General features: G+C 46.1%; 10 protein-coding genes across 10 annotated transcripts; 5 read left to right on the top strand and 5 right to left on the bottom strand.

Annotated features, from left to right (window-relative positions):
- Positions 1-2,160: 2,160 nt before the first annotated feature.
- K444DRAFT_700834 (uncharacterized protein) lies at positions 2,161-3,374 on the top strand (the record flags this gene model as incomplete). The annotated part of the gene is made up of 3 exons (XM_024888025.1): positions 2,161-2,421; positions 2,551-2,707; positions 2,755-3,374. The coding sequence occupies 3 exons, from the start codon at positions 2,161-2,163 to the stop codon at positions 3,372-3,374; spliced, it is 1,038 nt and encodes a 345-aa protein (XP_024730483.1).
- Positions 3,375-3,390: 16 nt separating this feature from the next.
- K444DRAFT_599412 (uncharacterized protein) lies at positions 3,391-4,565 on the bottom strand. Its single transcript, XM_024878572.1, has 3 exons — positions 4,409-4,565; positions 4,164-4,345; positions 3,391-4,101 (listed from the first exon to the last, which is right to left on the bottom strand). The coding sequence occupies exons 1-3, from the start codon at positions 4,488-4,490 to the stop codon at positions 3,586-3,588; spliced, it is 780 nt and encodes a 259-aa protein (XP_024730482.1). The 5' UTR covers positions 4,491-4,565; the 3' UTR covers positions 3,391-3,585.
- A 234-nt stretch (positions 4,566-4,799) lies between these two features.
- On the top strand, positions 4,800-5,746 carry K444DRAFT_619105 (uncharacterized protein; the record flags this gene model as incomplete). Its single annotated transcript, XM_024881457.1, has 2 exons — positions 4,800-5,051; positions 5,109-5,746. A coding segment is annotated over exon 2 (299 nt), but the record flags the coding sequence as incomplete, so codon positions are not given.
- Positions 5,655-8,015, bottom strand: K444DRAFT_599409 (pyruvate decarboxylase; the record flags this gene model as incomplete). Its single annotated transcript, XM_024878571.1, has 7 exons — positions 7,971-8,015; positions 7,605-7,858; positions 7,301-7,528; positions 6,750-7,235; positions 6,429-6,697; positions 5,820-6,380; positions 5,655-5,771 (listed from the first exon to the last, which is right to left on the bottom strand). The coding sequence occupies exons 2-7, from the start codon at positions 7,696-7,698 to the stop codon at positions 5,658-5,660; spliced, it is 1,752 nt and encodes a 583-aa protein (XP_024730480.1). The 5' UTR covers positions 7,699-7,858; positions 7,971-8,015.
- Positions 8,016-8,493: 478 nt separating this feature from the next.
- Positions 8,494-13,074, bottom strand: K444DRAFT_635354 (uncharacterized protein; the record flags this gene model as incomplete). The annotated part of the gene is made up of 7 exons (XM_024883855.1): positions 8,494-9,152; positions 9,214-9,998; positions 10,053-11,805; positions 11,857-12,057; positions 12,115-12,385; positions 12,431-12,457; positions 12,688-13,074. 7 exons carry the CDS (start codon positions 13,072-13,074, stop codon positions 8,494-8,496), a joined length of 4,083 nt encoding a protein of 1,360 aa, XP_024730479.1.
- A 222-nt stretch (positions 13,075-13,296) lies between these two features.
- Positions 13,297-13,823, bottom strand: K444DRAFT_619102 (uncharacterized protein). The gene is made up of 2 exons (XM_024881456.1): positions 13,688-13,823; positions 13,297-13,635 (listed from the first exon to the last, which is right to left on the bottom strand). The coding sequence occupies exons 1-2, from the start codon at positions 13,792-13,794 to the stop codon at positions 13,473-13,475; spliced, it is 270 nt and encodes an 89-aa protein (XP_024730478.1). The 5' UTR covers positions 13,795-13,823; the 3' UTR covers positions 13,297-13,472.
- Positions 13,824-16,804: 2,981 nt separating this feature from the next.
- Positions 16,805-17,478, top strand: K444DRAFT_646734 (putative 40S ribosomal protein S8-B; the record flags this gene model as incomplete). The annotated part of the gene is made up of 2 exons (XM_024885238.1): positions 16,805-16,868; positions 16,937-17,478. 2 exons carry the CDS (start codon positions 16,805-16,807, stop codon positions 17,476-17,478), a joined length of 606 nt encoding a protein of 201 aa, XP_024730477.1.
- Positions 17,479-17,871: 393 nt separating this feature from the next.
- On the top strand, positions 17,872-19,088 carry K444DRAFT_619098 (uncharacterized protein; the record flags this gene model as incomplete). Its single annotated transcript, XM_024881455.1, has 1 exon — positions 17,872-19,088. A coding segment is annotated over one exon (784 nt), but the record flags the coding sequence as incomplete, so codon positions are not given.
- Positions 18,693-19,626, bottom strand: K444DRAFT_150116 (uncharacterized protein). The gene has a single exon (XM_024870601.1). It carries the CDS (start codon positions 19,533-19,535, stop codon positions 18,927-18,929), a length of 609 nt encoding a protein of 202 aa, XP_024730475.1. The 5' UTR covers positions 19,536-19,626; the 3' UTR covers positions 18,693-18,926.
- K444DRAFT_150117 (uncharacterized protein) lies at positions 19,627-20,080 on the top strand. Its single transcript, XM_024870602.1, has 2 exons — positions 19,627-19,766; positions 19,824-20,080. The coding sequence occupies exons 1-2, from the start codon at positions 19,718-19,720 to the stop codon at positions 19,985-19,987; spliced, it is 213 nt and encodes a 70-aa protein (XP_024730474.1). The 5' UTR covers positions 19,627-19,717; the 3' UTR covers positions 19,988-20,080.
- Positions 20,081-20,747: the final 667 nt, after the last annotated feature.

Raw genomic sequence — 20,747 nt, 5'->3', positions numbered from 1 at the left:
TTTGGGTAGAATGTTGGTCGCCTGACCATGGTCGAAACAATTGTCAAACAGTTCGGCGATCAGGATTGCCCAGATTAAATTTAGTAATAATTATTTGATCTCGGAAGGTTCACCGGCCAACCGGCCAGACCCACTCAACCCCCAGGTTTCATTTCACCACAACAATAGCATAAAAGCAAACTTTTGAGTAGATAGTCGTAATCAACGAGCTTAGCATACTAGCCGTACAAATTTTGGAAATTTTCTAAGCCTTTGAAGAATTCTCAAATTGTTGGTGTTCTGACAGGGGTAAAGACAAGACATGGGCGCTGGGCAGTTGAGTGGTATGGGTGGGTGGCCAGTGAATACTTCCACGCAGGGGCAGGTAGTCATTTGAAGATTAGTGCTTCTTGGGCCAGACTTTGGTAAGATAATAGGGTATCTTTCTTATCCTAAGAACCCTCCACTATAATAGCTGTATGTTCGCTAAAATAGAAAAAGAATTATATCTTTATCGAATAGGAAGGTGGCTCTAAATAATGTTCAATTTTGAGGATGCAAAGTTATCGTCGAGAAATAGTAAAACCGTAGAATAAATATAATAAGCAAAGAAAAAGTCTAATAAAGAACAAGTTCAAAGCACAATCTATTTACCCCACCATCATTATTATATGCAGGGTCCGGACGTATTTATGAGAGAGCAGAAGCACAAGATCAGATTAGGAAGTGAGAAATAAGATGAAACATTGCTCTATATTGAAAATTTATACGTTTTACTCGCATTTACCGAGATGGCAGCCTTGTCTGTGAGACACAGTTATATGTTGTGGAGCTTTATGTCGTTCCTGTCGTTGGACGGGCCTGCCCCACGTGCCGAAAGTTTGTGGAGGCTCAGCACGGCACTGCCCAGGGAGGGGTTAGTGGCGCACCAACTGGAACGATGCCTGAAGTCGTGGGGCTCAGCGGGAAAAGTTGTCCTGCAGGCATGTCTCACCTCAGCTTGTCAGCCATACAAGCCTGTTGACGATGTTTTTTGGGGCATGCCTACGTGCTAGCAAGCCCAGGTCAAGCACTTCACTTTGCGGATGTAATATAAACATATATTATGAACGAAACAAGTTAAGCGGATACGATTTTAGAAGATAAAGCTAGTTTGAAACTACTTTTTGAGCTCCAGGAAAGTTTTTCATGCCCCTTTCTCGCCAACGAATTTCTATGGTCTCTCGTTACTTTCATTTCCCACGACCTGTCATACGTGTAATGTATAACAAACTGTGCCAAGATCAATCTCAAAAATTAAAAAGATCTCAAGGCATAAGCCAAGAACATTATGGCTATTTGTAGATTCCTATAGTTAATGTTGAGAGCTTACATAATTAGTATAAACTAACATGCGTCCCCCTTCTTAGTCTCGTATAAATCTCTTGCTTCTTTTTCTTTCCTAACCATTTCAACTTGACTTTAATTTGATTTGAATCAGAATCCTGATAGAATTTACTTGGCAAAACTAGAAAGGGATGGGTTGCCAGCGTCTTCCTATGCAGATTTAAAACTGCCCGCATCAAATCCTTCTCGTTATTGTATAAAAGTTAATCAAAGAACGTTAAAATTATTCTCAAAATGTATGCGGTAGCTAAGCTTTGAGTTCAATAATATATTAGCCCGTTTTATTATTGGGAAATGTAATGTGTGTTTAGTGCTCAATTTGATTATTTCATTTTTGAGAGGACGGGTGACAGCGATACTTGGCCGTCCCTAGGTTTCTTCAGATATAGTAATCAAATAAATCAAGGGCGGATATTTGGAACTTGCATTAGCGACGGCTATAGCCCATCCCTCAGGAGGTTTCTTCCTTATGTTCTACTGTTCTGCTTGCTTTCTCAGTCCCAAAGGCAGTAACTGTCTACCTAATATATATATATATTAAAGATTAAAAAAAAAATCGTGCTAATCAATGTAGCTTGGAATGATTTAACCTTTGAAAACAATGAAAGATCAATAGAAAGACTCGGACGCTCTTTGGGTCTCAGCGGGTCACCTTTGTCTTTGAGGAAGTGGCAAGTGAATGCGTTCTGTCGCCATCAAATTTCAGGTCGACGCCAGATCTCAACTTCCTTACAGCCCTCCTCTTTCCACTCCCCCACAACCCTCCAGCTGCACTCTAACTCTTTCAGACTCAAAATGGAGTGCGCGACTTGCAAAAAGCCCGCCACTCTAGCATGTAGTGGATGCAAAGGAGCTACTGTCCTCGAAGGCGACGCTCCTTCCGTTCACTATTGCAACGCGGGGTGCCAGAAAGCCAACTGGACTCAGCACAAAGCAACTTGTCGACGTCTTCAAGATCGTATTGTCCTCTATAGCGTCGTAGAGATGGCTCAGAGGCTATTCTACGTCAATCGTGAATTGACTTGGATCTACCTCGACATTGAGAAGGTCGAGAAGGTCGGAAAGCATCTTATCTTGCGTGGAAAGGCATGTTTCCAACCCCGTTTTCCTTTGCCTCCGTCTTCCCCCTTCCACTTTTGACCCTTCGCAAATTAGTTGCCACAGCTGCTAACCAAGTTGCTGCAGACAAGCGATCGAATGGAAACCACCTGGCCCGCAGATTACCGGGTCTTTCCCTCCCAACTCGTATCATCCAAGGAAGACAAGAATTCAATATTGGTCTTCCTTGCTTGTATAGAGGGATATATGTGGACTGTGGAATTCGTCGAGGGCATGCTAAAGGGTAAGAAAATTAAACACTTGTGAGGGACGGACATTAACATTTGGAAGGGATCGTCACTACTTCGACTCATGTCGTTTACAAGACCAAAAACGACAAGCTGCGCACACGTTGCTATTCAATGACAACCCCTATTGAAGAAATTGTGCGTGATACTGGTGGAATCACCCACGAGATGTTGAAGGTCACGTTGCGCTCAGGAGAGGTGTTTGCGGTCGATATCACAGGCGCCCAGTATGGATACAATGAGCCCGTCACGCCTTGGACCAAATACCAAAACGATCGGATTCTCTTCCAGTATCCAGAGAGTGGTCAGCCTGCTCCGCGCCCTTATCGGCTACTGCAAGTCAACGATTACAGCCTCCAGAAGCTCATCTACTTCTGCAAGAAGATGGCTGGGGACAAAACTGCGGAGGAGGCCATACCTTTTGTTTTTGCAGGTACCCTCAAGGCAATGAACCTCCGCATACTCGGTTGGCAAGGTAACGAGAAGCTCAGTCTCAGAGATATGTGGAAGCTGCCAGAGAAAACGTTGCGCGTGAAGCTCAATGATCTGATAGATTTCGTTGAGTGGAGTTTTCATGGTATTGTTCAGTATCCTTGGTCAACTGTCAATGGAAAGAGATTGGCCACGGAGAACAAGCATTCTTGGGTATACGGGAAGAAATGAACAGCTGGGACTTGGAGCTTGGCAAGATATTGGTGGGACGATCTGCTAATTTCCCCTGTTGATAAGCCAGTTGACTAAAACTCTCGTGCAGAGGCTCTCTTGAAGTGTAGAGATCCCATTCCGTCAATTCAGGGACCGAAGATGCTTTGTAACATAATACCAAAGAAATAAGTTGCCCGGCGATACCATGCCAAGGAATTTCCTCCTCTGCTTATATCTTAGACATAGCACAAGAGATCAAGAATATCCCCAAACTTCCTAAGATCACCCCAATTTTAATGTACCAATCAAGCCTGAAAGCCTTCCTCCAAGACCTGGTATCATTTTCTCTCGGAAATTCATGTTCAGGTATAGGCTTTCCCAAAAATTCACACAACGGCTCCCACCCGTCACCCAATCCGAACTCCAGAAACTCCCTCTTGTCTCTCAAAGCAATTTCTTTGATCATATCATTATGCTGTCCAAAGACTTCTATCCCATTGCGGCGTATGCTTCCGCGAAAGTAGTACTGGATGATAAGATCTACCAAGTGAGAGAGGTTTCTTTTCCTCTCATTCACAAATAACAGCAAGAAGCGATTTATGTGCGATGACTGAAGGGCGTGTATAGTGTTTAGCATAGACTTTTGCCAGCTGGCTGCTGATCGAGTCGTGAGAATAATCTTGGCGTTTGGATATGCTGCGATTAGATCTGGGCCGAAACATGCCGCCGGGATGTCTGTGACTGCCTGGATTATCAGATGATCAGTAATGTTCATTCCTCCATAGCTTAAATTGAGGAGGTATCTACATTATAGTCTCCCAATAATTGATTCCAATCGGTCTTCAAATCTTCGGTTGAGTTTCCACACTGTGGCTCATACTTCCTCCTCAACGCTGATATCCATAAATCCGCATGCGAAGGATCTTCATCCACGGTGAAGAAGTGGTACACTTTCTTGTATCCTAGCTCTTCTAAGGCTATTTTCATTGCTATGCATTTGTACTGTTATTAGCCAAGTATCCAAAACGGGTGAAATGCAAGTGGAGGCTTACAAAATGTCCCCGTGCGACACAAGCCAAGGGCGAGAACTTCTATGGGTGCAGCCATTGTTTGGGGTGGAAATTTCTCATCCATCGCAATGCAATGCGACCCCTCAGCGATCTGCTATCCAGAGAAAGTTGCGACGTTGAATTAGAGAAAGGGGGCGAGCCGGGGCTCAACCAACCAGATATGACCTGAATGCGAAGATCCTAGTCGGATACCCAAAAGTTGCTGCCTATCCGCCTCGGAAAAATCAACGGGATGGGGTTCCACCGTTATTCCAATCACAGGGTCCCGCGTGGTTGATCTTATGCAAGGTTTCCATTCAACCGAGAGGACTTGAGTGGGGGAGAGAATTGAGGCTTGCTTGGCTGCACTCAGCCACCCTCTTCATCCTGATCTGAGACAAACTCTCGCGAAATGTTCCCTCTTGCGATAATATTCTTGGGACTTGGGGCTGTAATCTGACGATAAGATTGGCAGTGCAGCGCGATATGTAACAGGGTCATGAACCGTGTCGGGCGACAGGCGGATTGATAGCCAGACTTCGTCGATCTTAAAAGCCGTCAAGTATTATATAAAGAGGGGTTGAATCCGTTTTTCAAACTCCAGAAGTCCAGATTTTTGAGAAACCTCACGTGTCATTTCTATTTAGTAAGTACATCTACTCCCAGGCATCAATGTCTAACAACATTTTAACCCTCGCAGCAGCAACGGCCATTGCCAAACTCCAGATCCAGCTAACTCACCCACCATTGCAAACCCAACGTCATATCAGACAGCTCAGAAACCATGGGGGCCGGTAGCAGCACTCCCATGACGCCAGCTCAGCGTGAAGCAGCCCGACAAAGGAGGGAAGAAAAACGAAAGAAGAAACAAGACGAGCAGGCGAAAAAGGATGCGCTGAAGCGAGAGAAAAAGGCCTGGCTCAGAAACTACAAGGCTCGACTGGAGAAGAAGTGGTGGCATGCTGGATGGTGGCCAATTTATGAGTGGTGGAAGGAGAAGAGTGCTTGGGAGGAAGAGTTGTATCGGAGGAGGAAGGAGGGATTGCTTGATTCTGAGGGAGTGCCATTGAGGGCTCATCATGATTAGGGGTTGGCAGAGCGTGGTGTTTCTTGAGAGAGATGATAGAACGTTGAGCGGGGCCCTGTTCACGTACCAGATGAGCTTGCAGTCATAATCAAATTTCTTAATATTCAAAACGCAAAGAATCTAATCTGACGTAACGCCAATTCTTAGAATCTCCGGCCAGGAGTTTCACTGTGCTGCTTTCAAGGCAGCGGCAGCTTTCGCCATCTTCGCTCTAGTTACTCCTACCTGTGTAGACAAGCGCCAAGGGTAATCCAAAGGGTCCATGAATACCTCGCAAACCTGAAACAATCAGAACCGAGGGACGCTCAAATCTAGGGAGGGGCATACCTGAATGCAATTGGCACTGTTAAAATCTTCATCTTTCAGTACAATCTCCAGTTCTTCCACAGTCTTGCAAGCGAAGCTCTTGCTCTGGATCCCGGTCTCCTTTCTCGCACCAAAGAACTCTAACATCTTCTGATGATCCCACAGCATACTGACATCATTGTAAGTTTGTTCCGGTCCATTGATTGCTCTCTCAATTGAGTATCCGTTATTATTGATAACAAAAACAATCGGCTTGAATCCAAAGCGGATGTATGAGCCAATCTCTTGGACTGTCATTTGGAGCGAGCCTTCTCCGACGAGCAAAACTACTCTTCCTAGACGATTCAGCTCTTTGGCGGCAACGCAAGCGCCGAGACAAGCACCAACGGTGTAGCCAATTGAAGACCAGAATGTTTGCGTGATGTAGCCTATGTTTCCTGGGAATGGAGAATCGGGCATTCCAAATTGGGCGGTGCCAGATTCAGCGAGGACGATATCACCGGGCTTCAAAAATCGACCGATCCTTTGCCAGATGAAAGATTGAGTGATTGGTCCTGACGTGGAACTATTCAATAGCGGAGGCTGGCCGCCATCAGAATTCCGTCAGGGGTCAATTGGGGATGAACTTACCTCCAGTTTTGTCCAGGACTGCTTTTTAGGAACGTCATATTGTGCCGGTTCCTTCTCAAGTTCTTCGACAATGCGCTTCAAGACTGGCAAAAAGTGAACTCCTTCATATCTCTTGCCGCGAATCTGGCAGTAGTCATGTGCCAAAATGATGTTGTGGTCATCCGTAATGTTTCTCGTAAAGCCGCCGGTATTAGAATCTGAGTGGATTGGGCCAATATCCAATACCAAATCTGAACTTTCTATAGCACTAGCAACGCCATCGAATGAGACTAAAGTCATCTGTTAGCTTAGGTTCCCGAATGAGAGATTCGAGCAGGTTACCTTCACCGTTGTAAAGACCATTGAAGTATGGGCTCGTCTCATCAACAACGCCTTTTGAAAGGGGAGTAGAGTACGTTGGGAATCTCGTCAAGTTCATGAGCTCTTCCGCTAACTTCTTTCCGCCATGACGTATTGTCAAGACATCTGCCAAAATTGCAGGAGCGGAAGCAGCTTTGATCAACTCAAGCGTTGACTTAACGATTTCATCTTCGACATCTTTGTTAGGATTTGTGACCACCGTCTTCAAGGGAGTCGCCAAGCGCTTGGCATCTAGCTGGATACCGGCTACGTCCATGGGAACGTAGATGTAAACTGGCAGTCTGCTCCGTAACCCTTCCTCGATGACTCGGTCAATTTCTTGGGCCATGGTCTTCTCATCCATCAACACGGTATACGCTTTGCGGATAGGACCAGCCATTCTGACGTAGATAGCATGATCCATACCTGGCTCCATTGTATGATGCAGCATCAATCGAGCCTTTTGGACTGTGCATGATGTATCAGCCAGAATTTCGGCGGCGATGTTTATTCACTTGGCCAAGAGTACGTACCCATTCTTGCCGGCATGCCCACGATATGGATCATGCCCGCATGTTCAGCGTAAGCTCCAGCAACACCGTTCATCGCCGACAATTCTCCCACGGCATATGTTGTGACCAGAGCCGCTGGCATGCCTTTGATGCGTGCATATCCGTCAGTTGCATATGCCGCATTGAGTTCATTACACGTTCCAAGCCATTTGAGTTCAGGCATCTTGAAAAGCTCATCCAAAAGTGAGACTGGGGAATATCAGTCTTCATTCATGCGCATTCCCTGGGTTTTAATGCAGTTTAAAATGTTAATAGGATGACTTACGATTAAAGTCTCCCGGAACACCAAAGACATGTTCGTTCCCCAACTCAGCAACTCTCTTAAAGAGATACTGTCCCATAGATATTGTTGCTGCCATTTTGGTGGCTGATGAGAGGTGATTGGGTAGGATGATAACAGTTGTCAGCTATGTTGAGGATCGAAAGTGGGATCGAGAGGCAGATATGTTGTATGTAACAAAACTTTTTCGGAGACCTCGAAGCTTAAATTTGTAAGAAAAACTGTGATTGGTGAATGAGCTGTGAAAAAGTTATTTCTAAACTCGTCCAAGCAAGGGCGTGCAGTGAACCCGAGCTTCCGAAGAGCCGTCAGACGGCTTGAAATGCCCAGATTCGGATATTGAAAGCTTACCGTCGGTATTAAGCACCAAGCTTCAATGATTGGTCAAGGAGATGCTTCCATCATGTGAGAAGCTCCGCAGAGGCGCGGAATGTTTGCGTGTCAGTTGAGGAAGTTGCGGTGGCTGAGTCAGCTAGCCCAGCTCGCCCAGCTCGCCCACCTCATTTACCCCTCTCTAGCCGGAGACCGCCTCGGCTATCCTCGGCTTTCCCCTATTCAAATGCAAAAATCAACATATGAACCCTGGAGGATACTTGAAGATATACTCAAGTAATGCAATCTCAGAGAAGATGATGATTCACGAAGCCGATTTAAATGGGGGACAATCCATCCTGCGAGTTCGGTTGGGTTTGACCGTGAAAGGTGAATTAAGCTTTGTTGACTACTTGTCAAAAGTATCCCAGTCGGGGTCCATTCTCACTCAAGCAGCCCCTGAGGAGCATCATAGTTAGTTCCACTTGATAACCTAGCTCGATATCATTCCTGCAAAGAATTACGTTCATCTTCTTTTCTTCGAATGCAAGAATTCAAGTTCCTACGAAGAATTACTAATAGCTACCTCATACGTCGAATGGTTTATCGTAGGAATTGGGATAGCTCGACGCGTTGGTTGTTGCAGCGCTCTGTGATCCTTCGAGACCATAAGTGGAAGTTGTGAATTCTTCTCGTCAGACATCCCTGACCAGTGCCGCGCGACTTTGTTCAGGACAATCTTGAGCCTATCATCTTCGGGGTCCGACCCAACGACGGTTGCATGAGCAACATCAAGGCCTGGCCAGCTTGGCAAACTTGTCACATGCTGGACTGATATATAAACGTCACCAATAGCGATGCGCTTTATGCTGTGTGCGGATGACCTCCAACTCGTCGTCTTCGATGCATATGCCTCGTAACAGAGTTCATTCATTTGATCTAACCAGACTGCAAAGTTAACACCCGCTGTCGGCGGCCTGCCAACAACAATCTCTCCCGGTTGTAAACTTTTCGAGACTGCCTGAGAGCCACTTGATGATGTAGACGGTAGTGAAAATCGATCAATGAACCGTTGCGCTAGTCGGAACATTTCTTCGGGCTCAACCGCGATTACAATTGGCACAGAAAGAGTATGACTGATGACACCGAGCTGCGTCCCGCATTCTGAAAAATAAATCCCTCGAATAACTGCTGTTCTGGGATCTCTAGACGAATGGTTCTCTTCTATGCAAGTAGCTAAGCATCAGTCTCTCATCAGTGAAATTTAGAAGGACAAACTTACTAACGCCACAACCAAAGGCCCACATGTATATTTTATCGTAGGCTACGAAAGAAACAAAGGGTACTTTTGGGTGGAAAGCGACATTTTGAAACCTTATGTTCGACATTATAACAGGTAGTGAGTCTGCGAATACTATCCGAGTGCCACGGGGTCCGGGGCAAAGCCGGTACACAGCAACAATGCCAGCAAAACCGAAAGTTGAGATAAAGGGTCTACTCTCTTTATCGATGTTGAAGTTTTGACGATCGTGATCCTTATCAGCAAAGAAGAGGAATCGATTATCAGGGCTGAGGAGGAAGAAGTACTCATAAAGTCCGTGGTAAGCTGACTGATATCCCCCGGTCCTCTGCTTTATCGAACAGTTCCGAACGTCGCAAGCCCGTTCAGTCCACCGTTCTCTTGTAGGTCCAAATGGTAGTGTCGGGACGGTTGTCACCGTGTATTTAGGCTTGAGGGTGTGGGTCTTTGTAGCCGATTCGTCCAGAAAGACGGCAGTTCTTAGTATTATGACGATTCTCAGGTCCTTGCTTATCTCTAGTGGGAACTGTAATTTCCATTCCGTGTCAGCAGAACCTTGGAGAGAGGGAAGTATGTAGCGAGACAGAGATTGACAGATGTGTAGACGAATCTCGTTCTCATTTAGCGGAATTTGAAGGTCTGTTGTTAGAGTAGGTGTCTGGTCTGTGGTCCAGATCTCGAACTTGGCAATCCATCCAGCGCAAATGTCTCCCAGGTCACTGATATGGCTTTTGGGCTCTAAATTTTTCGCCCAATCTTCGTATGCACTGTGTTTTGTTAATCTTTCAAACCTTCATTAGCTCCAAGGTGGAGTAACTCACCGAGGTGGCCAAATACTTAGTACGCCCAATTCGCGGGAGCTAGCTGACACTGCGGAGATAGTGCTCAGGGGGTTGGTGCTCAAATCCTCGTGTTTGGGGAATAGTGGTGTCAATGATGTAACAGCAGTAGCATTTGTTTGGGCAAAGAATCTGCTTGGAGTGTAGGCTGTGATGTCCTCCCAAATAATCTGCGGTGCTGCGGCAAGACTTGGGCCCCACAGCGTGTGTAAGTTATCAAGATCCCACCCGAACTCCCGGACATCCTCGGCGAGCTTTCGAAGGTCTCCCAAATTTTCTCGAGAAGCGTATTTGAGTGCCCAGTCGCTCCATGAACGTAGAGCCTTTGTATTAGGCGGCTGGCCCTTTCCGAAAACATAGAATGCTTCCATCATGGCCGTTAGAGTAGTCTTCTGCGGGAGAAATGCTGATAACACCCCAAATATATCGTCGACTATGTCCATTGGAATTCCTTGGTCTACTCTTCTTATGCGAGTAAACTCATGAGTGGGGATGGTGCTTTGAAGATGATACATCCAGTGGGTGGAGGAATATTTCAATAGCGGAAATGCTTTGTGCAAATCTATCGAGGAAGCCGGATCACTCAATTTCCCACTCAAAGGCTGAGAAGGGGTTTGGAAAGTCAAGTAGCTGAGACAAGCTGCTAAAATTTCTAAGTGGCCTTCAAATTTTGTCGGGATTAAATCTAGCCAGGGAGGTTGTGGATATTTATCTGAGTATCGTCTATTGAGCAATGACTTGTGCGCTGAGAGAAAGAATTCAAGGGCCGAAAGATGAACGAAATGGCAGGTTTTCGAGCTGGAAGTATGTACAAGGCCGGCACATGACAATACGATACTCCGTTCGATGTCCACGAACTTTGTCGACGCTGGGGACTTTCCTGGCAGTGACGTGAGCGCCTCGTGTAGCTCCTGGATTCCCAATTCCGATTGACCATAGGCAAACCAGCTGAAAACACGCTTAGCAAGCTCCTGTTCCGGCTTGGTGGCGGCTGTGATGAGGCCCAGGGCTCTTTGATACATGTCCTCAAGTCGCTCGGGGAGGGTTACGGTATGAATAGCTTTCAAGCATTGAGCTGGAGTTAGTGCCGGGGATCCTAGGTAGTTTATCATTAGGCGAGCCCAAAGAAACATGCCATCCGAGCCTTGAAGCAGTCTCTTGACGATCTCTTCTTCTCCGTCGGACCGCATCAGCAGACGGCGTCGAACCAAGTCATGGATGTTATTGGAAAGGAAGAGTTCGATGTCTTGCTTAATGAGATCCCCGCTCATCGAGATGCACTTGTCTTCTGCTACTAGAAAAGGTAAATGGGCAGAATTTGGTCTGCTGAAGAATATGATGTTGACGTCTGATCCTTCGGCGATGTCTGTCAAATCCTTCAATAGTCCAGCTTCATCGTCGCATTCGTCGATGGCATCGAGTACGATAAATACTTTGCCCAAGGACTGTAGACAAACTCTCAACAACTCTGTCATTTCTGATCTAGACCCAATCATCTGACCTCCAGTCTCTTGGTTTGTCATGAACGCGAAAGCATCGAGAATTTTTGTGTCATTCCGCTTGCGTTGAAGGATCTGAGCTAGAATCGCTCGGTACGCACCAGCGATTGAATTGCCTTCGGATACGTTCTGGCTGAAGAAATAGTAGCAAACGATAGCTGAAGAGGTGAATGGTAGGTTTCGAAGCTCCCGGACCGTCGAACTAGCCAGGACCGTTTTCCCACAACCAGGGTTTCCTTTGCATCGTTAAGAGAAGAATAAAGATGACGGGAGAAGAAGAATCTTACCTTTCACCCACAAAAACTTTGAACCTTCAGATGGGAAGGGATATTGTTCAGCCGTCTCATCAGAACCTCTCCAATTTACAAAGGTGGCCTCTTCGAACAGCCATACGGCCGTCCCATCTTGCTGCAAACGTCGCGCCTCGTCCAGTCTTTCCATGAAATTTGGGGGATTCAACCAGGCTTGCAATCTGCTGAAAGTCTGCTCTAAAGTTTCAGAATCAGCATAGGTTATAATCCAAAGATAAATTGGTTGAAACATACTCTTCAGCTCCGCTTCCATGTCGGTCAAAACCTGCCCGGTAAGATGCTGGTGGATTTGAGTTTTATACCGAGCAGCTACAGCATTTTGCCGCTCCTCTGCCGCGTCCCTTTCTGCAATTGTAAAGCTTCGAAATCCGCTTAGGAACAACTCGTCCTTTACAATCTCTTGGTGCATATCTAGTCGCTCCAAAATCTGCCGAAACCTGATATCGAACGGTTTCCAAACGAGACTACCAATGACAATTGGTGTTCTCTTCCGCTCTGTCAAGTACTTGAGCCAAACTCCAGAAGCGCCTAGGGATTGAAAGAAACTTACTGCCGTTATCCTTGATAAATACACGAACTAGAGATCGAAAAAAAGTCGAACAAATCGAGGTAAATGGCGCATAGTGAGGACTTGAATGATTTTGAAACCTTTCTTAGATCGATATATCTTTCAATGCCCCAATATCCAGGAAACACTGCTGCAATCCGTTCGATTGCAATGGCCAGCTTCTCAAAAAACTCCGCAAAATTGCTCGCAAACTGTCTTGTTAGAAAATTTCCACCTACTACGAGACCTGAGTAAATTACCTGAACGATCAAACGAAAAGCCCCCCATGCGATAGCCGCGAACTCTGGATTAGATTGAATAACGATTTCAACGATTCGGAAGTAGGGCTCTAGGCTGTCGCTGAGTGTTTTAATCCTTTTCAAAAGCACAGATGCGGTACGCTTTTGCTCGAAAGTTTTTGCGTCCGCCAGTATCTTTCTCAGATCCTGGAGTAGATCTTCTGCTGACGAACTTGTGGAGTATCTGCTCTTTTCTTCTTCTGGGATTGAATCCAAGAATTGCCGCTGTGCTTGAAGAAACACCGACGAGGCTTTGGTATCTTCGTGATCTGCCTCGGCTGCAGACTGGTCGCGTTGGATATCTATCTCCGTGCCAGTGTCCGCGGTACTGCATAGCTCCGATGCCATCGCTGATGGATCTCAGGTTCGAGAGAGCGCCGTTCTGCCTTGACTTGTAGAAGTAGAATGAAGTTTTCTTGTCCCAGATAATCGATAGAAAACCGGATTGTGAGGCTGACTTCACAGCCACCGCCACCGGGCGGACCCAAGACCAATCCATCAGGCTGTGCAAAGCCCCTTTCTCCTATCCATTTATGAAGTACTCCATTAATAAAACATCCCCATCAGAGCTCTTAAACCGCCCTTATCTCTCATCGAAATAATCGAGATGGACCCGTCTATTCCCCTCCCGGAGACGGCATTAGAACGGATGGCCGGAAGTGCACCATAATTTGTGCTTGTGCGGGGTTGCTACAGGGTGAGGGTTGTACAAAACCTCAAAGACCCCACTTTATTTCTGATCTGATTTAATTAATGAGTACCCAAACGATCGTTACGGTGTTCATAGAAACGAAAGATGATCGCCCTTCTTGAGGAGACTTGGAAGCCCCAGCTACAACATCAGGAGATGCGCCAGATGTTTTGCTTGTTGGCAAGGACGAGTTGATGCAGAGAGCAGCGAAGGAGATGGTAAGTAAAATCGTGAGGAGTTCATCATAGACACATGTTGACGTTGACCAAGTGATCAGCCAACGAGAAGCAAGAAGGATAGAAAATTCTCGGAAAACCCGAAAGAGGGCTGCGAATTATGAGTTGTAATATACCAGTAATGGTGAGTCCGCGACTCATGTTATGCTGGTGGAGGGGGGGGGGGGGGCTGGCGATGTTCCCAGAATCTCAACACATCGCGAGGAATAGCTCGTCGCCGCTTTCGGTCTTTCATTTGTCGTTCTTGGAGGAGAATGTGGTTTTTGATTTGCAGCGAGGTGGAAAGTGTTGGGCCGAGAGAGAAGTCACGTTGAGCATGCTGCTTTGGTCCATTGGCATAGATACTCAACGACCAATTGTATTCGAGGAAGGACAATAGACTGCGACTACAGTAGAAACTCGCTATAACGATACCATTTTTAGCGCCATTTTCTTACGATACACCGAGGTATCGTTCAATCAAGGATCACGTGCATATGTACTAAATATAGAAGGGACTGAAGATATATAAAGAACCTCTCAACCCTAACGCCTCACTACTTGCAAAGAACCTCCCGAGAACTCCAAATAAGCTTGCCTTGCCTTTGCTGCCTTCCTTTGGATATACGTAGCTTTTATAGCGTCAAGCTTACGTATAACCTCACTTTGTCCATCCTCCTGTTGCTTCTCATATAGATTCAGTAAATCAAGTGCAGCTATCGCTTCAACCAACTTCACTTCCCTAATCTCCTCCTGCTCCTCCTCCTCCTCTATATCAGACTAAGTGTCCCTTGAACCTCCCTGTATATAGCGATTCACAATCACCTCTAGAGTCATATTCTCATCCTCCACGATTTCCTCGTTAATTGGTATAATAAACTGGCTAATAGGGAGAGGATCATTAAATTGAGTGGTATACTGAATGGTCGATTGGAGGGTTTCGATTATCTCTCGATCCTTTGCTTGCTGAGTAGCCCATTCTAGATCAATTTCGCCGTAGGTATCGAGATCTCCACCAAGGAGAGGTTTTGCGATAAGGCTTGATTTATACCAGCAATTCGTAATCGTGGAAGCTTTGACGTGGTTATTCCAGGCATGTACTATCCAGTTAACCGTATAGAGGAGAGTGACTGTCTTATTGGGATCCTTATCCGCCTCAAATTACTTGATCATATAGCTAACCCACTGCTTGCGATAATAAAGCTTGAAGGTACTAATAATACCTTGATCTGCCGGTTACTAGTACGATGTTATATTGGGAGGTAGCCATTCCACTCGTACGTATAAGAGAGCTTGTTTTCTACCAACGAGATCAATACCATATTGGTGCCCTGAGAAGTTGTCCATAAATAGAAGAACGTACCGGCCTTGAGCAGAGCACTTGCGATTAACCCAGTGGAGGTATTCTGTACAGATAATACCAGTCATCCACTTAGAGTTATTATACCGGTATTATATACCTAAGAGTTATCGATTAATATGCTTAAAACACCGAGGGTTTTCGCTCTTTCTAATCAACCAAGGCTCCTACTTATCAGTACCCGTAGTATTGACCGTAAGAGCAAGAGTAATTCGGTCTTTACTCTTTCTGCCTCCATTACTAGCCTCAGTTGCTAGTATACGGTTTGGTAACAGTTTCCAGAATAAACCAGTCTTATCCATATTCAAGACGTTCTCAGGAGGGTATGTGGCTGCCAAGTCTCGATTCTCCTGCATTTGCTTAATATTCTTAGGGCTATCAATATCTGCCGTGCCCCCTTCGCCATAGCAGACGTATTCCTTGATATGGAAGCGATTCTTGAAGTTGGTCAACCACCCATTAGACCATTTAGGCTCTGGTTGCTCGTGATATTGAGGGAGAAGGTGCCAGATCTCGTATGCCTTCTGCTTGAGAGTATCGCCCGTAATTACTGCCTTCTGCCCTTGCATCTTCTGTTGCTATTCAAAGAGTGCCGCTTCAAGATCAGGCCAATTAGATTGGCTTAAACGTTGAAGCGTAAGGCTCGTATCTTTTCGTATATCGGTATCGAGGTAATCGAATTGAGGGCTAAGGCTAAGGGAAACAGTCGACTGGTTGATCTTGTGGTTAAACTCGTCCTGGAACCACTCAATAAGATCAGCGTGTGTAGCTTTGGGATGGGATTGCTTATGCCTCCGTAGAGCTCGGCGATTAGCTTCTGTCATGCCTCTTCGTCGTTTTTTAGGCTGTTCGGGGGCTAGAGAGCCAGAGGTAAGAGCCTGAGAGGGAGCGGATAGCCCTGAGGGCTCTGGAATATCGATAAATTGATCCATTGCTCAGGCTAATTTAGAACGATACACCACCAAAAATCAAGGGTTGGGACCGAAGAACCTAACAATAATCGTATTACTAAGGATATCGTAAGCCTAAGGCTAAAAAAGCACGGGACCGTACGGCCGTATCGTATTACTAAGGATATCGCTATATCGGGGATCGTTATAGCGAGTTTCTACTGTATAGCAATGCAGATGATTGCTCGGTCTTCTGTCAATCCTGAACCGAAGAAATTGTTACACGGTGCACCTTGAACATGAGTATCCTTTCCCGCTTCAGCGAGAAGAGTTCGGTCAACAAGCAGAAGAAAAGAATCGCCTTTGGGTGATTCTTGAGGCCATGATTCAATTAAGCTTTCGTTAAGAGAAGACGGCAGGGAAGGAAGAGAAGAAGTTGAAAATTCGGTAAGCCCTGTCTTGCACGTGACCAGAGTCTTGCGTCGCTTAGAACAACGCTAATTCTCCAAAACCCACCAAGCATAATTTTCCGCTCTTTTCAAGGTTACGACCAACCTCACACGACAACAACATCACGATTGTGCTGGTGATCTTCGAACTCATCAGGTCAGTATTTGCGATTCATCATACACCTAGCCGTCGAATATTTTGGAATCGAATCGCAACCAGAGTCTGCGGAGGTGAATTGGAAGATTGCAAATGAGGTCGCATTCAGCAATTTCGAATTGCAAAGCTGTCTCTAAGGACTCGGCTTGTGCTATCGAGCGCTTTCTGCACGTCTGCTGCTATCTGGAATCTGCGAAATACTCTGGTTGTGTGAATGATTCTGTGCTTTCGACAGCTTGTCAAATCAAATTCATTTTCTAGACCCTCACCTACCAGTCCTTTGCTAACCCCTCTGCACACAACAGAAACCGCGATCATGGGTATTTCTCGTGACAGCAGACACAAGCGCTCCGCCTCTGGCGCCAAGCGTGCATATTACCGTGCGTAGTAGAAAGCCCACTTGTCTTCAGACATGTGTTCCGACCTGAAAACTGAGAAATTTTTACAGGGAAGAAGCGCGCTTTCGAAGCCGGCCGACAAGAATCCAACACCCGTATCGGAGCCAAGAGAATCCACCTCGTCCGTACCCGTGGTGGCAACCGAAAGTTCCGTGCTCTCCGTCTCGAATCCGGCAACTTCTCGTGGGCTTCTGAGGGCATTGCCCGCAAAGTCCGTGTGATTGTCGTCGCTTTCCATCCTTCCAACAACGAACTCGTCCGAACAAACACCCTCACCAAGTCTGCCGTCGTCCACGTCGATGCTGCCCCTTTCCGACAATGGTATGAGGCCCACTACGGAACCAACCTCGGCCGAAGACGCCAACAGAAGGCTGCCGCCGACGAGCCTGAGAAGAAGAGCAAGGGGGTACAGAAGAAGCAGGCTGATCGATTGGCTGCGAAGGGAAAGGTTGAGGCAGCTTTGGAGAAGCAGTTCGAGGCCGGTCGTCTTTTGGCTGTCGTTTCGTCTAGACCTGGACAAAGTGGCCGTGTCGATGGATACATCCTGGAGGGCGAGGAGTTGGCTTTCTACCAAAGACAATTGCGCAAGTAGAGGATTTTCTACGGGGCTGGTATGGGATTGTACTTCTGTGGAAATCATGGGATGGAGTTGCATTTGCAGACTGCTAGTAGAGAGCGATTTCAGTGCAGGCAAATGAGCAATAAAAAAGCATACCAAATCACACCTTCGTAGATCTTTGTGACGGCACTGCTTGTTGTTTCTGATTCCTGTTTTCGGCAAGTTGTGGTTGGCTACAGAATCTCTGCAGACCCCGCAGCCAATCTTCAGCCTCGCTCATCACAGGCCCAATCTTCCTACACAACATTGCCTGACAACCATCAACGCCAACTCAAGATATTTTAGATATTGCAGGCTCGGTCTTCTTTCATCCTTACACAGCCAAATATACACCTGAAGGTTCTATCTACGCCACAACACGCCCAACATGTCCGCCGAAGCCTCATCCTCTCGCGATGCACCTACCCTTCCCTCCCCCGAACCACCCTCCATCTCCCCAACCCTCCCCTCAACCTCCTCCTCGCAAACGCACCCCTCTCCACCCCTCCACTCCCCCGAAACAGCGCGCCAAATCGCCGAAGCGCGCGCCGCCCTCGAAGCATCCATGACCAATATCGGCAACCAGCACTTCTCCTCTCTGCAATCCCGAGCCCAAAACCTACACGCAAACACCGCACAACTGGACAAGCAGCAAAAGGACGTTATTAAAGCGACAGATGGGCTGAAGAAGGAGACAGAGAAGCTAAGGAAGTGGGCGGATGAGGGGCAGAGGATGGTGAAGGAGTTGGGGAATGTGCAGAATTGGGCGGAGATGCTGGAGAGGGATTTCTTGGTGCTTGGAGAGACGATTCGGTTGGCGAATGGTGGGGGGAGTCAGAGTCAGAGTGGGAGTGGGAGTGGGAGTGAGTGGGAGACGGATAGTGAGTTTGAGGAGGAGGGCGGGGAGAAGCAAGGTCAGGGTGATGAAGAAGGCAAAGTGGTGGATCAAGAGCCGGGTGTCAGGGAGGAGATGAGGGTTGTGGATGCGGAGGGCGATACGGAGATGCACGATACAGAGGACAATGACAAAGGGAAGGGGAAAGCTGTTGATGTTGAACAGGAAACTACGAATACGGAGCACCAGCCTGAGGATCTTGGAGGCTCTTCTACGGCGACAGGATCAGATCCTTCTTCGAGTTCGGTGCATACAGCAGCATCTGCAACCAGCTGATGGGCTTGGTGGGGAAGGTTTGCCTCTTTGGCATGCCAAGTCGGATGGGCCCTGTCCTTTGCAGCGTCTGCGGATCATCCAAGAAGATACCATGCGAGGGGCTTCGAAAACCTCCATATCGTGGCTGGTCCCGTATAGCATATTAAATCTGCCCAAAAGTCGACCTCAACAGCTTTGCGGTCTGGGTCGTTGACCTGAAATGGCATATCTTCGCGCTCTGCTTGGCGACGTCATGGCGGTCGAGGCTAGCCTGGAAGCTTTGAAGGATGGATTATTTCGAAGGAGATATAAGAAGTACCGGGAGACGCCCAGAGCAGTCTAAGCAATTTCCGAGGTTGAAAAGTACTTGCACCATGTCGATAAATGCAGAATCCTTGAAGCCGGGCACAGTGGAACAGTCACATCCAACACCATCTCTCACTAGTACAACGTGTACGTTTTCCTCGTACCTAACACACCTCCATTCGGTGGATGGCGAGGCTTGACGAACTGAATCTAACCTCACAGGGCCAAACCAAACTTCTCCTCCCTGTCCCGTCCCTGTAGTTCCCCTTCCACCTCGAATGCGACACGGAAAGCTTCCGCCACATCGGAGGTAGGGGACATGGAGATCGAAGCACAGTAATCTTAAAGATGGTCGTTTCGAAGGCCTAAGCTTTGTGGAAGCATACTCCGAGGTGGCGGAGATTGAGCAACGATTCACGACCACGATGGTGTTCAGCAAACGGATCAACTGGACACAAGATACATCTTTCTTACTCACGATGGAGTCTAGATGTTCTTGAAGACTATGGGCACGAGAACGGGAAAGAAAGCGATCCCAGATGGACTGGGAGAGAAGGATAAGCATCCGCCGGGTGAATATCGGATTCGGTTGCATTTGACGTTCGAGTCTGGCGATGAGAAATATAGTTGGTTGAACAGCATTGTTGCTACTGCGAGTTATGCGAGGAACGGGACGACAATTGTTTATAATGCTTATCAAGTTTTGTATGCGTAGGGTAGGGAGTCACGAATTAACGAACTATTGTTCTCTTCAGCTGGGATCTTCAACTATCAGCAATGGGGATCGATTCTTTCGGTTCTCTACTGTTACTGCTTATCCATCTCGGTACTATTATGGATCCTCAGCACGAGTCTAAGCAAGGCTGATGCTTCACTTCAACAGAAACTACCTTGAGTCTAGTGACTTTAGCACCAGCACCAACTCGATCCACGAATCGTCATCATGGCCTGAAGATCAACCGACTTCCCGAAGAATGGTTTCCTTGTATTCTGTTTCGTTCCACAGTATTTGGCCACCTTTTTTTAATTCTAGATTTTGTAGCGTGAGTTGAGAGGATTTTTTTCTATTTCCAGACAGCGAGAATGGCCTCCTCCGGATTAACCCCCTCTGCAAACAGTGTGTCAAAAAAAAATCAAGGCTAATTAATTATAATTAACTATAGTTAATTATAGTCGATTATGATTTGATTCAGCAAATTTTGACTTGATTTGATTTGATTATGATTATAATTAATTATAATTAACTATAATCATTACGTGATACTAAGAAAACTTGAATTTCTCAAGTAACTTAAAAGATTATTAATAATTAACGGCTATATTAATAAGTTATAAACAAAACTTATAGAATATATATAAGAGTATAAAGTTAGTCTAAATCGGGTATAAAAAACTGCATATCTTTCTTAGAAACCTCTTTATCTTTTTTATTCTTATTTATCCTTTTTTATTTCTCTCTATTTTGAGGGATATTAAGGTTAATTAAAGATTATTGAGACATTTTCGAATATATTGAGTAAAAATAAGTAAGTTTATAGTCGAAAGCTTCTTAATTAGAGCTATAATTGTTGAGATATTTATATATAAAGTAAAGGGGGAAGAAAGCAACCTGAGGAAAATCACTTATTTATATGTAAATCCTCTAGAATATAGAAGATTATTTAATAAGCGTCTAATTAGATATAACCCTCTAATTTTAAAGTATCTATTTGTAAGAGAGCCTATTTTTAGCTAATTTATTTATAATAATAAGATTTATAAGGTGGCGAAGAATTACTAGAAAATCGAGAAGGTTTTAGCGCCTTCG

The sequence above is a fragment of the Hyaloscypha bicolor genome (genome assembly GCF_002865645.1).
Source record: "Hyaloscypha bicolor E unplaced genomic scaffold K444scaffold_142, whole genome shotgun sequence".
Lineage (NCBI taxonomy): Eukaryota > Fungi > Ascomycota > Leotiomycetes > Helotiales > Hyaloscyphaceae > Hyaloscypha > Hyaloscypha bicolor.
Note: the sequence above shows the minus strand (reverse complement) of the source record. Positions and strands in the feature narration are given on the sequence as shown.